The sequence below is a fragment of the Galeopterus variegatus genome, unplaced genomic scaffold (genome assembly GCF_000696425.1).
Source record: "Galeopterus variegatus unplaced genomic scaffold, G_variegatus-3.0.2 Scaffold5334, whole genome shotgun sequence".
Taxonomy (NCBI): domain Eukaryota; kingdom Metazoa; phylum Chordata; class Mammalia; order Dermoptera; family Cynocephalidae; genus Galeopterus; species Galeopterus variegatus.
The window spans coordinates 1-15,913 of NW_007731445.1; the positions used below are offsets into that span (position 1 = coordinate 1).

The window sequence follows — 15,913 nt, forward strand, 5'->3', positions numbered from 1 at the left end:
AGCCTGCTGGTTAAACTCTCTGTTGTGTTTTTTATTTTGCTGAATAACTTCTTCAGTTCGGGAAGTTCTGCGACATTTCTTTTCAGGACATTGATTTCCTTGTACATTTCCTCTTTCAGGTCCTGTATACTTTTCCACGTTTCATCATGATGTCTAGCTGAGTTTTCTTGTATCTCATTCAGTTTCCTTAGAATTATCACTCGAAATTTCTTGTCAGTCCTTTCAAGGGCTTCTTGTTCTATAGGTCCTAGAGCTTGAGATTTATTATCTTTGGGTGGTGTACTTGACTTTTCATATTTCTGGTGTCTTTTCTTTGATGTTTATTCATTGTGGCAGGGGGTTTCACAGTCCACAGGTTGGACACTGTTGCCTGACTAAGATGTTGCTGGGGTTGCCAATTTGGTACGGCTACTTCAGTGACTACTCAGTTGGCCACTAGTGCCTTGCGTGTGTGGTTACCTCGGGTCTTGGGCCTCTCTGGAGAGCCACCTCTCTGGTCAGCTTCGACTCTGCCGGGCTGCTGGGTGACAGGGCAGTACCGCAGGGTGTTGCTCCTGCCGCTGCTGGTTCCCCCGCTGCTGCCGCTGCCGCCGCTCACGCCGCTGCTGCTGCTCACGCTGCTCCTGCCGGCACCACTGCCGCCGATTCCCCTGCTCCCGCTGCTCCCGCTGCTGCCGCTGGCGCCGTTGCCGCCAGTGCCGTTTACACTGCTGCCGCTGCCACTGGCACCTCCGCTGCTGCCACTGTCGCCGTTACCGCTGGCGCCGCTTCCACCACTGCTGCTGCTGTCGAGGGCACCGTTGCCACCAGTGCCGCTGCCGCCGGCTCCTCCACTGCTGCCGCTGCCGCCGGTTCCTCTGCTCCTTAACTCAGCAGCAGTTTTGGAGGTGTTTCAGAGGCTTTCTGGGTGATCTTGAGATGAGTAGTTCCCTCGTGAGCTTTGGTTCTGCTCTCTAGCTAAGTCAGTTTTGATCTGAAAAGAACCAGCTTTTGGTTTCCTTGATTTTTCTCTATTGTTTTACTATTCTGTATTATTTTAATTTCTGCTCTAATCTTTCTTATTTTATTCCTTCTGCTTGTTTTAGGTTTAGTTTGCTCTTGTTTTTCTAGTGGCTTAAAGTCAAAGGCTAGGTTATTCATTTGAGATCTTGCTTTCTCAATATAGGCATTTACAGTTATAATTTTCTCTCTCAGCCTTGCTTTAGCTGTCTCCCATGTGTTTTGATTTCTTCTTTGACCCATTGATTATTTAGGAGTGTTTTGTTTAATTTCACTTATTTGTGAGTTTTCAAAATTTCTTTGTTATTGGTTTCTAATTTCGTTCCATTGTGATCAGGGAACGAACTTCGCATTATTTCTATCGTTTTAAATTTATTATTGAAGTTGGTTTTATGGCCTAGCATGAAGTTTTACTTCTTTTATGTTATGCATAAAGTTTTTCTCCAGGTCTATCCTGGAGAATGTTCCATGTTCACTTAAGAAGAAGGTTATTCTGCTCTTGTTAGATGGATTGTTCTATAGATGTCTGTTATGTCTAGTTGGTTTATAGTGTTGTTCAGGTGTTCTGTTTCCTTGTTGATATTCTACCCAGTTGTTTTGTTCGTTATTGGAAGTGGTATTGAAATCTCCAATTTTAATTGCTGAATTGTCTTCATCTCCTTTTATTTCTGCCAATTTTTGTGTCATGTATTTTGGTGCTCTGTTGTTATTTCTGTATATAATTGTTATATCTTCCTGACTGACTGATCCTTTTATCATCAGAAAATGTTCCTCTTTATCTTAGTAACTTTTTTGTTTTAAAGTGTGTTTTACCTGTTAATGGTATAGAAACTCCAGCTTTCTTGTGGTTGCTGTTTGCCTGGTACATCTTTTTTCATCTGTTTACTTTCAGTCTCTTTGTATCATTGAATATAAAGTGTGTCCCTTGTAGATACGTAGTTGGGTCTTATTTTTTTTAATCCAGTTTGACAGTCTCTCTCTACCTTTTGATTGGATTCTTTAATCCATTCACATTTAATGATATTAGTGATATAATTGGTGTTATGTCTACTATTTTACTTTTTGTTTTATGTCTCATGTCTTTTTTGTTCGTCTGTTCTTCCTTTACTGCTTTTCTTTTTGTTTTTTGCACTAAGTATTTTCTAATGTAGCATTTTAATTTCTTTCATGATTTTTTTTCAGTATAGTATTTTGAGTTATTTCCTTAGTGTTTGTTGTAGGGTTTACCATACTCATCTTAACTTATCAGAATCAGTTATACATTTATTCTAACTTAATTCCGATGTTACATATAAATGCTACGCTATTATAGATGTTCCCTCTTCCCCCCTTTTGTGGTGTTATTGTTATACATATCACATCTATAAATGTTACAAACTCAGTGATATAGGGTAATGATTATTACTTTAATTTTAATCTCTCAGAAAACCTGAAAAAGGAAAGAGCAAGTATATAAGGGTATTTCAGAAAGTTCATAGAAAGATTCATATTATTTTTTTAATTCTACTTTTCTATGAACATTTTGAAGTACCCTCGTATATGCATAGCTTTTGTTATATAACCTTATTTTTCATTTCTGTTTTTCTTTATTTGTTCCTGTGGATTCAAGTTGCCATCTATAGTCATTTACTTAGCCCAATACAGCTTTGTCTCTGCCTATCTCCTTTGTGTTATTGGCAAATATGTTAGATTTCTATATGTTATAGACTATCTTTTATAATTACATGGTTACTCTTATTGGTGGTCCTTGTTTTCTCATGTGGATTCAGATTACTTTCTGGGGTTACTGGCTTCTAGTTCAAGGAACTCCTTTTAATGTTTCTTGTAAAGTAGGTCTGTTACCAACAAATTCTCTGAATTTATCTGAGAATGTCTTTATTTCACCTTCGTTTTTGTTTTTTTTAAAAGATGACCGGCAAGGGGATCTCACCCCCCGACTTGGTGGTGTCAGCACCACGCTCTCCTAAGCGAGCCAACCAGCCATCCCTGTATAGGGATCTGAACCCGTGGCTTTGATACCATCAGCACCACACTCTCCCAAGTGAGCCACGGGCCAGCCCTTCACCTTCATTTTTGAAAGATAGCTTTACTGGATAAAGAATTCTCAGCTGACAGTTTTTATTTTTCCTTTGAGAACTTTGAATATCTTACCCCAGTGCCTCTGGCCGCCTTTGTTTCTGATGAAAAGTTAGTTATTAATTTTATTGGGATTCCCTTGTAAGTGACAATTATGTCTTCTCTTGCTGGTTTCAAGATGTTTTCCTTGTCTTTGGCCCTCAGCATTTTCACTATGATATCACTGTTTGTGGATCTCTTTTTAGTCTACTTGGAATACTTTGACCTTCCTGGATATGTAGATTCATGTTTTTCTGTAAATTTGGAGAGTTTTCAGCCATTATTTTTAAAAATATTTTTTCTATCCTTTTCTGTTTTTTTTCCTTTATTCTGGTACTTGGGTTTTATGGATATGCTGAAGTACTTAATAGTGTTTCACATTTCTCTTAGGCTCTCTTCATTTTTCTTCTTTCTTCTTTTTTTTTTTTTTTTTCCTTTCTGTTCTTTGATTGGTAATCTCTGTTCATCTGTCTTCAAGTTCACTAATTCCTTTGCCAGTTCATATATACTTATGTGATCCTCTAGTGAGTTTTTCATTTCACTTATTGTATTTTTGAACTCCAAAATTTCCTTTTGGTTCTTTTTTTTTTTTTTTTAAATAACTTCTATCTCTGCATTGATATTCTTCATTTGGTGTGACATTGTCATCAGACTTTCCTTTTGTCAACCTTAATAACAAGCATAGAATAGAGAGGCTCTCTAAAAGAAAGTGATATTTATTTGAGAAAAAGTAATATGCATGCCACAGTAAACCATGCATGTATTCAGGGAGGTAAAGGGCCTTGGTGCAAGGTTGTGGTTTTTGCACAGTCTTTTTTGATAGATCTTGTTATCAGTCATTTATGTGTGGGAGTCCTCTCTTCTTGGCCTTCCGTAGCTTCCATATTTGTCAGGGCTTTTTTTTTTTTTTTTTTTTTTTTTAGTCCATTTTGATTCTGACAGCTTTCACAAGTCGGTCTTTTCATGAAGCTCTTTCTCCAAAAGCATCGCTGATCAATCATCCTGTATTTAGCTTTTGATTGTCTCTCAGTGCCAGGGACAGATCTGTCCTTGGTTGTTCTGGCCTGGTCCCACAGCAGAGGGAAGTGATTGGTGACTAGGAGTCAGTGTCAAAACCCTTTTAGCCACATTTGAGCAACAAGGGAAACTTGAAGGGAGTGGCTGTCAGGCTAAATCTACCTGGAGTCCATTGTTAAGTTCAAGTTTGTCTTTTCCCCAGGCATTTGCTATCATTTCAAAGTTGTTGGTCCATTATTCTGTTAGGAGTTGTACTTCTGTGAAAGTTTAACAAGTAACAGGTACAAAGTTTAAAAAGGGAAAATACAAAGTAAAATTAATAGTAATGTGATAATCCCAGTTTATATAATGGTTTTGAGTTGTGAACCTAGGCTTAAAGACAACCAGTTGTATAAATCACATCATTGTCCTGCCAATTAAAAAAGGTAGGCATTAAGTGTCATTATGGTCTAGGATCTTATTCTGACATCTTGGGAAAAGCTATCTACAATGTGAAACAATCAGCTTCTCTCCCTGGTTTGCAGTTTGAATGTCTCTAGTTATGGCTTTCGGTGGTTTGGTGAATTTTCTTTGTGGCCCATACATTAGGCCACATACACATACGTGAGATGTATTCCTTAAAATTTTTCTAGTTTCAGCTTATAGGACTTCAGGAACAGAGAAGTTCTCATTTTTAGTAATTCTTTGGAAGAAAGTTGGATTGGAAGAACCTGGAAGAATTTAGAAGAATTTACCTGTCTACAGGTAGATAATAAAAACTTGAATACAATGCATAGGGCTACAATCTAATAAGAGTATTATAGTTTTTCTTTATAACTTATTCTCTCTACATCGATCATATGGAATCTCAGATTTAAAAACTTCTTGAGGCTAGGAAGTGAAACCAAGGCAGGCTTCAGATTTCATCTATAGTTTTGAGGTTACTGGGCCTGCCAGTAACAGTTTTTACTCACTCACTGTAAGGCTGGGAACCCTTGAAACTAGGCATTCTATTCGCATTTTCAAATATGACATTCCAGTCAAAGCCTTGGTACTGTAACCAGTGTTTCCAGTTGTATCCTGTTATAAAGAGAAAGGAAATTCTTATTGAACTTATATAGTTAACCATATTGCCAAAAGAATACAAACAGTTTTCAAATTTTGGAGGGATCAAGTAGGGAGAAAAAGCAAATTTTTCCACTTTTGTTCACAAGAATATATTTTACCAAATTGCTGTAAACTACAGATAGCTTAAAAGAAAAAATTTCCTTAAGTCTGGAAAACTAAATATTTAAGTAAAAAACCAGTAATGTTTCAAATAAAAGTCATAAAAACATTGTCTTCATAAGTTATTTAATCTCTTGTAATTAATTTTTATTCTGTTTGATCTTGATTAGCAGTTTTATGAACACATGAGTTTCTTCATTAGAGTTCTGGAAAATTTTTATTTTTTCAGTTGATCTTGATTATTAAAAACCTGTATTTAATAGTACTTGTTAGATTTTCTTCCGTGAATCTGATTGCAAATACTTTTAGAGAAAAATTAAAACAACTGGATAACTGAACTTAAAATAGCCATGGTTAAAAATCTGATGAAAGTTCATTATAATCAGCAATTGACAAAGAAATTTGGTTATTTTTGAGATATACAATATAATTATGATTGATGACATATTAGATTTTTAAGAATTTTATATAATTTTGGAAAATTTATATCAGTAACATGCCCGTAAATGTAATTGAAATAAGATCAAGTATCACTTAGCACTTGACAGTGCTTCTCACACAGTTTACCAAATAAGCCTAATCATTTAATATCTCTACAGGGGCCCAGCTAGAAAAAATCCCAATGTTAATTCTAGGTCAAAAAGACTTAATTTAGAATTTTGATATTGATATAAGTCCATCAAAGTTGCCAAAAGGTTTAAGACATTTTATCAACACAGGATCATAAGTCACTGTGAAATAATAGTTATGCTGTTAATCAGAGTGATGATCAAAGACTTCAAAAACAGTATAGAAAGTTACATGGATATAAAAACAAACACACACCTTACTCTTTCAAAGTGGCTTTTATAAGTAATAAAAAATTTTTTTGAAAAACCTAATATAGATAACAAAGGAAATTATCTTGATAAGACATTAAAGTCTTTGTTTCTTAGGCCAGTTACCAAAAAAGGTAAAGAAAAACCTCCTGCAGTGTGATTACTTCTCTTTATGGGAAGCCTGTTCAGATAACCTGAAAGTCTAACCTGATGAAAAGGTACTTGAATTTAATCAGACACAGGAAGAGTGTATATCCAAGGTTATGAGTATACATCATATTATAGAGGAATGTAAACAAGAAAACTAGTACCTTGAGCAGGGGATTACATGGCTATTAGAGCATGGGAAGTTTCCTGGGTCGGAACAATGCAGGCACATGAAGAAGGCAAAAAGTACAGTACAGAATCAAGTTACAGTAGAAGAAAACATTGCTTTTCTAGGCCTTCAAGACAGATATTTTCAGGCTGGCTGTTTGGCTCAGTTGGTTAGAGCATGGTGTTATAACACCAAGGTCAGAGGGTTCCAGTCCCTGTACCGGCCAGCCAAAAAGAAAACCCCAACAAGACAAACATTTCATCATCAGGCCATAACAGCAGAGTTAGAACTGGAGAAAAAAAGTTACAGGAGCTGATGAAAAAGTTGAAATAGAGAGTTGTCATCCCAGCCAAGCAAGAGGTGTACCTTTTCAAGGGGAGAAAGAGCTGAAGGCAATGATGTATGACCTGCAAATCACATGCAGCGAAATACAGCAAAAGTTGAACTTCTGAGATATGAATCCAAGAAGCTTTCAAGAGGAAAACTACCTCAAGGACTAACCGAAGAGGACAGCATTTCTAACCACACATTAGGGAAATTAAATGGATCTCAGGAAGAAATGTGGCAGAAATAGAAACTAAAACAGGAAAAAGCTGCAGTTCTGGAAATGGTTGAAAACTTAAAGAAACAGATTTCGCAATTAAAAATTAAAACCTCCTGTAATTTTTTATTAAGAGAGGATCAGTACTTCTTAAAAACAAACAATCAAACCTGTTCTAACATAGTGGCCAAATTTTTAGTTTTGTATTTCTATATACCAAAGCTCTATCTTTAGAAAGACTTATGAATAATTTCCTTCTAATCATAGTCAGCTTGATCACACACACGTTTCTTTCATAAATTTATTCTCCACAAACTTTCCACAATTTACTCAGAGCTTTCACTACATGTTTAGACCTTTTGCTTTGTCCTGTACTTTCTGTTTCTTAAATAACCAGTCATTTTAAGACAAAATTTACTTTTTTTTCTTTTCATTTTGAAAAATTATTCTCTTTTTAAGCTTTCTTACCAAAAGTACATCTTCATACACATAACTTTCTTTACCTCTCTCTTCTACTTACTCCTTTCTTTCTATCTTGTTTCTTCCTAAATTTATTTTTTGAAACAACCTTAAATAAACTCTTAATTCAGATAAAAAATTTTTTCTTAATAAAGAACATTTTTAAATGCTTTTCTTATAATTTTTCTCATCAGAAACACACCTTACTTTTTTAGTGCACTTTACATACAGAATTATACATATTGATTAGACTTTCAACTCTTAGTAACCTTAGTTTCTAGTGAAAACCTAGAAAGCAAGGAATTTTGAACTGTCACATATCAGTATTTTCTCTTATTTGGAAATGACTGAGACATTTAATGAATCTCTATCACTTAATTATAAACATTTATCCTATTTACATTTGCCTAATTTATTTTTGTCAGTTATACCTAGATTACTTACGAAAACTGAGATACTACACAATGCTAGTCATCGTTTCATTTCCCTGTTAACCATTTTTATAGCCTGTGAATATCAGGTGTTCACCTAAGTAGTAACTTTAAAGTTAAATATATGAATAATTTGCTAATACTCAGAAGTTACAGCTACTTTTCTTAAAACAACAATATTAAATTAGTCTTATTTATCAAAGTGTTATACAAAATAGTTTTGTTTTTAGGCTGGGTTTACCATTTTATGACTTAAAAACATCTAGCAGAAACAAATATAAAACTGTCTAATCAGTAAACCCAGGCAAAAATGTATGCTCACAATTCTAAAGCCATCTCTTATTTTTATTTTATCAACAAGTTTAAAACCAGCTTATTTATCAAAGATTTATTTAAGTCATGTTAACTAAAAGGCAACTGGGTTAATTACTATATATTTTATATGAGTACTCATTTATCTAAGCTAATCTGAGTAGAATTCCTTAAGGGGTTTCTGGCCTACTATGCCACATTTTACCATGTAGACATAATGTCCAATGTAATGCTTGTACATGTGGGTAAATATACCTAAACACGTATACACACACACAAAGATCTTAAAAGCTTTCATTTTAGAATTTTAGTCATGCATGAGACAGTAAAACATAGTAGTAATACAGACTCATTAGTGTATAAAAGACAATTGGATCCAAATTATGTTTCTGACAAAATGGGGCAAGTTTACATGGCTAAACTTCATTTGTCCCAATAGATAATCTTAGGAAGGCTGTGGGACCAAAATTTTGGGTAAAGCAGTTTGGTAAAAAAAAAAAAATTCTCTTTTACCCTTTCTTCCTTCTCTTTTCAGTTTCAAATGAATATAGGGAGTTTAATTTTCAGTTGTTTACACTGGCTGAATGAAAAAATCTCCAAGTAACTTTGAACTAGTAATGAGTTTATCTTTTGTTTGTTAGTCTGGTTTGCTTGACTAGTCAATGTAAATGGATAAGCATTTAGAAGGTTTATTTTTTTCTCTCCCCCATCCCTCGGCTCTTCCTGGCATATGTGTGGCAGACAAAGCAATTTTTATGCTGGACAGAGAGATACCTTATATTATTGCTCTGAGCTCAAGATTTTGACCTGTTTGATCTGAGAGACTAACATTTATAACCACTTATCTAGTTCTTTTCCTTTAGCCTACCAATCATTCAATTACGTCTTATTGTTTTTGGCAGGCCAGTATGGGCATGTGAACCCTTTACCTTGGTGTTAATAACACTGGCTGTAACCAACTAGGCTAACCAGCCAGCCCCAATTAACTTTTCATCACCCTAAGCAGTAATTAGCCATGCTCACGTAAATTTACACTTTCAAAAGGTGTCTAGGTTGTTGGTTTCCATGGAACTGTTGTAATTTGTAAAGCCATTCACTTGAAAGCCCCTTAGGTTTATTTTTTAAAATCTTGGCTGGAATGCCATAAGCAGTGAGTTTTATCTCAACCCCAGCAGAAAAGTCAACAGATTCAAAGTAGGCAGAAAAAATAAAATACAGAGACAATTTAGAAGGCTCTACACGCTCTATAGTTGGCTGCAATTTTTTAACAAGCTTAGAGAGTTTGAATAATGGCCATTTGAGCTCTGAATTTTCTTTGGTATAGTTTGTCCATTAGTTTAAAAATGTGCCCAGTAATGGGCTGTATACAGCTGGCTGGAATCTCCAAAGAAAGGTTGTTTTGGCATGCCTTTAGAATTTTGAGGATCTTGTTTCATTCTTATTAATCTCTCAAGAGCAAAAATAATCTTATAAATCCTGTCAGAGAATATCAGGAGTTTGGATCCATGTTTTAGATGGTGGTGACTGCCCTAGTAGCTTTTAATTAGCCATCCTGAGCTCACCATTTAGAATGTTTATTTTTGCTCTCAGAAGATTTTCAGAAGCAAACAAGGAAAAAGAGCCAAATTATTTACAGATGCAAGTAACCAAACCAAAATGAAACAAAAAATAAGAGTGTTCACAAAAATTTTAAGCCAGGTGTGCAGGTCAAACAAAATATTAAATTAGGTGTGCAGAAAAAAAAAAACCAAAAGTAAATTCAACAGAAAAGACATGCCTCACGGACAGGATGTAAATTCTGTAGAAATCAGAGTACTTAAACCAGAAAGATTCTTGTCCTCATACCAGAAGGACTTGCCAGAAAAGATGAAAAGTCTTTTATTATCCCAGGGGGGGTGAGAAACACTGTTGCCTTTTCCAGGTAGAGAGCCTACTGACTAGCGGCATAGGGTAGAGGGAGCCCTGTGTCTTGATGGCACAGTCTGGAGTGGGTTTCCTGTCTCACTGAGCTGGCAGTAGGAGGGAGAGAGTGAGTCTTGGTTCAAGTGCCACCGACTTTTGTTGTTTTAGCAGATTTTCTTGAATAAGTGTTTCTTCATTTGCTGGATGCCCTTAGGAGCATTTCCAGAGACTTTATTTTTAGTTTTTATTTTTTTGTTTTCTACTTGTTTTGGGGAGGCTGGCCGGTCTGGGGATCTGAATCGTTGACCTTGATGTTACAGCACCGCACTATAACCAACAGAGCTAACTGGACAGTCCTCCAGAGACTTTAAATGGTTGCTTTTTGATGATTTCACTGGTTTTGGTGGGGAGCAGGTCCACAGAGTTCCTCATGCTGTAACACCAACAGTGGAACATAATTGTTTTTAAAGCAAATACAGTGTTGAAAATTAAGGTAGAAACGTCAGGGCAGAAAAAGAGGAGTACTTTTTTTTTTTTTTTTAAATTAATGAAGGATATTAGGCATTCAGGGGACACACAGTGTGCCAAATTGCCTACCGTTTGCTTCAGATTTGGGAAAGGGTTGTTCCAAAAAGCGTGATTGACAAACCACAGTTCTCTCAGTGGGCAGTATAGGATAAGGGCTGAACTGAAAAATGTTCTGAAGCAATGTTGAAGGAACTACAGGATAATATTTTCTATATACAAAGAAGTCTTAAGGAAAATGATAGCTATCTACAGATAACTATCAGTCTAATAGATGAAAAAGACTTAGGTTTAGTCTGCATTACCCCAGAAAGCAGACCCATGAAATCATAGAGTACAGACTTTGTAGTGTGTGTGTGTAGGTATATATGTGGAGAGAGAGAGAATATAAATTGAGTATATTTCAGCACAGCAATGGGAAGAATCTTAGAAGTGCCGGACAGTGGAATTTGTCATTTCTGGAGGCAGTGCATCTTTTCCTGGTGCTGACTGAGGTTCCACTGGAGAGGGCTGGAGATTGTTTCCTGGGTACAGTAGGGTGACACATTCACTGGGATTTTAGACAATATCAGTGGTTACTGACAGATCTGTTACATCAGAATTACAAAAATACACATTCTCTGGCCTCACTTTTGGATCTTCTGATTCATTAGGTGTGGTAGAGCCAGGGTATCTGCATTTTTACAGGTTCCATCATGTGATGCTTCCAGGCTTGAGAGCTACTGTCTTACTTGATCTTGATAGCACCTTCCAAATGTGTTATTTCCAATGGAGAAAAAGAGTTAATTTTTGCTCGGTTTGCTTACCTAGGGCACCAGTCCCCTTTTTTAACTTTCTCTGTGCCTCTCCCTGACACCAGCACAGATGCATTTTGAGAGAAATACCCTATCAACTATCATATTGACCAGAAAATGTTAAGGTTCTATTATGTTCAGAAGTGTTGAGTGTATTCGTTTGGACAGCTGTTCAGCAACAGTTTAAACTGTTTATGCCCTTTATCAGTTCCACTGTTAGAAATTTCTGCTTTATAGATCCATTTTGGGGGGGGGGCATTTGGCATTTTGTTTGTTTTGATCCATGCTTATGTATTATTTTCATTAAACGTATTTTAAAAGCCTGGTTAGATTTGTTTTTTACTGTTTTTTTTTTTTTTTTTCTTTTTTTTTTTTTTTTTTTTTTTTTTTTTTTTTTTTTTTTTTTTTTTCCTTTTTGTCTTTTTTTACTGACCTGTAATGGGATCGCAACCCTCGGTGTTGCGCCCGCACTGCGCTCAGCCAGTGAGCGGGAACCGGTCTCCACATGGGATCCCAACCTTCGGCGGGAGTGCCGCTGCGCTCCCAAGCGGCGCACTCTCCAGTGCGCCACTGGGCCGGCCCGTTTTTTACTGTTTTTGTTTAAGAGCCCTAAGATGCCTCAAAATTAAAGTATATTTTTTTCTGGCTAAAAAGAACAAGGGATTTTCTTAGAATAACCGGCTTTGAGAACATTGAAATATTCAGGACTCAGATGTTTATTTATACTCTATTTTAGTCAGTTATTTTAAAGGATTAGGAAAAATATTTTTTGATTAAAAACAGGTTAATGAAAAAAAAAAAAGAAAAATAAACAGGTTAATGCTCATGACTAGAAGCTACAGGCTGGTTAACAGTATCTCCTTTTCGTAAAAGACTGATTGAGAACTATGCCTAGCATCTCCCATCAGTTACCTACCGTAGATTTCCCCTCAGAAATCTTGTCCTTAACCCTTTCACTAGATAGTAGCACATCATGTCCTTTGTTGCCTTCTTGGATTAAAATTCTTTTTGTTTCCATATTGCCAGTGCCAGATGTAACAAATCAAAATATGCCAGTGCCAGATGTAACAAATTTACAGTCCCCAAATAGTATATCAAATATGTGTGTTTGTGTCTGTTTTGTTTTAAAATAAACTTAGGCTTGGCCAGTATATAAACTTAAGCAGAAGAAGTGAACTGACTGGAAGAAAAGTATGTAAAAGGAATGAAGAAGGAAATTTGAATTGAATGTTGTAAATGGAGTTGAGGGAAGCATGGATGTTCTGGCTGTACATAATGCATTATTGCCTCTTCATTTCCTGTTCACACTTCCTCATGAACTCTCCTACTTTCCCTTTTTTGTTAGCTTCCTTCTTCATCAACGTGGGGCCAGCAGTCCAATACAACAGCATGTCAGACCCAGGCCACACTGTCATTGGCTGAAATCCAAAAACTAGAAGAAGAACGAGAACGGCAGCTTCGAGAAGAGGTAAATTTTTAAAGTAAAAGTGGCGTAGTCAAACAGTGTTACAGAATACTTAGTGTGCATTACAGGTTAGTGGTTACTGAAGACAATTATTATTGTCAGAATTGCTGTGTGACAGAATTGGATTTTCACTTTTAAACTCTTTAACCTATAATTTGGTCACCCTAGCAAATATGAAGGATCTAGTAAAAATAACATTAATATTGGGAACATAAATGTTCAATTTTCCTTAAGATTTTATCGTGGCTTTTTTCTTTTTTTGGTGGCTGGCCAGTATGGGGATCTGAAGCCTTGACCTTGGTGTTAAAATACTGCACTGTAACCAACTGAGCTATCCAGCTATCCCTTTTTTGTTGTCGTTGTTGGTTTTTGTTTTTGTTTTTTGGAGGCTGGCTGGTACAGGGATTGAACCCTGGACCTTGGTGTTCTCAGCACCTCACTCTAACCAACTGAGCTAACCAGCCAGCCCCTACTGTATGTAGCTCTTGTGAATACCTCGAAATAAAAGAACAAGGCCACATCAAAAAGTTCATGGAAAAATTGAATTGAAAGATAGTGCAAATCTTTCCACAAACTTCTTGAAGACCTCTCGTATATAAATTGTTCTAAATTGTGGGTTAGTTTTGTATAAATATCCTTTTGTAAAGTTGATGTTTAGAATACAGAATACATTTTTCTCTAAAGGGTATAGGGTTCCTTTACTAGCCTAGAAAATTATATTATGACAGAAATACAGTACTTCTACTTTTAAATCTGTATCCTGTAGTTTATCATTAGATTAGGAAGTATACAAAAGAGTGAGAAAAGGCTGGCGAGGGAAAGGAATAACAGTTTTTGACAGGAGACATGGTTTGGTTTAGCATTCCATTAAGCACCTCATTCATTCATTCAATACATATTTACTGAGCACCTACTCAGTTATAGTCTGGAAATATACTTGAGTCTAAAACAAACAAAATTCTCTGCTTTCATGAAGCTCACCTTCTAGTCAAGGAGAGATGGAAAATAAAAATTAAGTGAAACATATGGTGTTCTATATAGTGATAATGTCAGAAAAATAATGCATAATGGGTAAGAGAGAGTGTTGGGAGTCGGAGATGGTATTGATAATGATATGATTTTAGGTAGTATGGTCTGGGGAGGCCTCTTTGAAAAAAGATGACTTTATGTGCTTTATGTGGATATGATTTAAATTAGAGCAGTTTGTTAGAGAATGCAAGTTGTCACTTTAGGTCTGGGTTTGTGTGGATCACTGAAATTGGAGAGCTATGGATACACAAAGACAAGTGGCAGTTGTCTATCCATATTTACCATGTAGTGTGCTTGATGTCATTAAAATGTTTCTTCATCGTGAAGATTCCCTTATTTCCCACCTTCATTAAAAAAAAAGTATTGAACTTTCTGTAATCATCTTTTTCCACAAGGCTATCAACAAACGGATATAGAGCAGAGTATATCTCTCCCTTAAGGGCTGGAAATTATTTCAATAATTTTAGTCTCTCCTGAGCGAAAAATTAGTAATAGTGATAATAAGTAGGAATCACAGATCTTTTCTTGTTACCTTTTTGTCTAGCAGAAGTTAATAATTACTTCCTTTGTATTTTTATTTGATTAGTTTTCTTTGAATTTTTAAGTCCTCCTACACCCTTCAAAAGGCATAAAATGCCACCCAATACATATTTCTCACATAGAGAAACTTAAGATAACTTAATTTCATTTTTTTCCCTGGAGGCATTCTTTCTGAGACCCTCTAACCTGTTCCAGTCTGTACATTCTTGGCTTTCTACATAGCTATTCTATTTTCCTTGAATTCCTGTCATGTGTGTGTTCCCCTGGCTTGATTTTGATTTCCCATGTTTTCTCACCTGTTGTTCATCTCTAGTCTTTTTATGTCTTTTGATGGAGCATGTCTTTAATTATTTTATTTTATTTTTTTTTGCAACTGTCTGGTACAGGGATTGAACCCTGGACCTTCATGTTACTAGCACCACACTCTAACCAACTGAGCTAACTGGACAGCCCATTTCCTCAATTTTATCTTTCAGTCCTGTTGAGCTTTTAATGTATGTTATGTTAAATTTTTGAGTCCTTATTTTGCTCTTTAAATATTTCTTTTTATAGCATCTTTTTCTTATTTTATTGAATGCATAATTTTACCTCTCTAAGGATATTACTTACTGATAGCTTTTTTAAAAGGCTATATTCCCTTGTTTGTTTTCACTGAATTTTTTTTTTTTTTTTCCTTTTTTGTCTTTTTTCGTGATCGGCAACGGATCGCAACCCTCAGTGTCGCGCCCGTACTGGACCGGGACCGGCAACGGGATTGCAACCTTCGGTGTTGCTCTCTCGCACCTCACTCAGCCAGTGAGTGGCCGGTCTGTATGTGGGATCCGAACCCTCGGCGGGAGCGCCGCCGCACTCTCAAGTGGCTCACTGTAGCAGTGCGCCACCGGGCCAGCCCTGTTTTCACTGAATTTTGTATGTTTGTTTTGGTCTTTGACTTTTATCTTAGAATCTTATGTGAAATATTTTTTGATCCTTGGCTATTTGTTCATTTCCAAATGAGGCACTTTAAAAAGCTGATTGGAGGTTCTGGTATGTATGCCATCGAAGTGGGCTTCCCTGTAATGGTTCCTGGCAGGGCCCTTCTGTTGGGGGAGTCCCCCATCTGTTGGTGCCTATATATAGGTGTATTACCTTGTGCTGGTTGGCTTCCCCATAGAATGATCTACCAATTTGTTTCAGTCTCTCCAAACAGGAAACTTTCAGTTTTCTGCCGGGGTGAAGGAGAGACAGTTGTGCAACTGCATGGGGTCAGGGAGGCAGTCTGGGGTTTACTGCTTCTTTTTATAGACCTTCAGTCAGTCTTCCTCTGAAATATTTAGCACCTCCGATTCCTGACCTTTTTGTATGAATCTGCCTGTTTCTGACCTTCCTTTACTGAGGTTTCAATTTATTGGTACTGTTATATTGGTTATTATTTCTCTGCTTTCCAACTTTTGAAATCTGTTCT

General features: G+C 36.3%; 1 protein-coding gene and 1 non-coding gene across 2 annotated transcripts in view; one reads left to right on the forward strand and one right to left on the reverse strand.

Annotated features, from left to right (window-relative positions):
- Positions 1–531: 531 nt before the first annotated feature.
- LOC103604690 (PERQ amino acid-rich with GYF domain-containing protein 2-like) overlaps positions 532–15,913 on the forward strand; it is a gene marked incomplete at its 5' end in the record, with an annotated part of 29,111 nt that continues 13,729 nt past the window's right edge. Inside the window, 3 exons of the mRNA XM_008589264.1 lie at positions 532–851; positions 4,777–4,875; positions 12,781–12,903. Of these exons, the coding sequence (XP_008587486.1) occupies positions 532–851; positions 4,777–4,875; positions 12,781–12,903 (542 nt within the window). The remainder of the gene's footprint in view (positions 852–4,776; positions 4,876–12,780; positions 12,904–15,913) is intronic.
- TRNAL-GAG lies at positions 13,291–13,364 on the reverse strand. Its single transcript has one exon. It is a non-coding gene; the product is annotated as a tRNA-Leu (tRNA).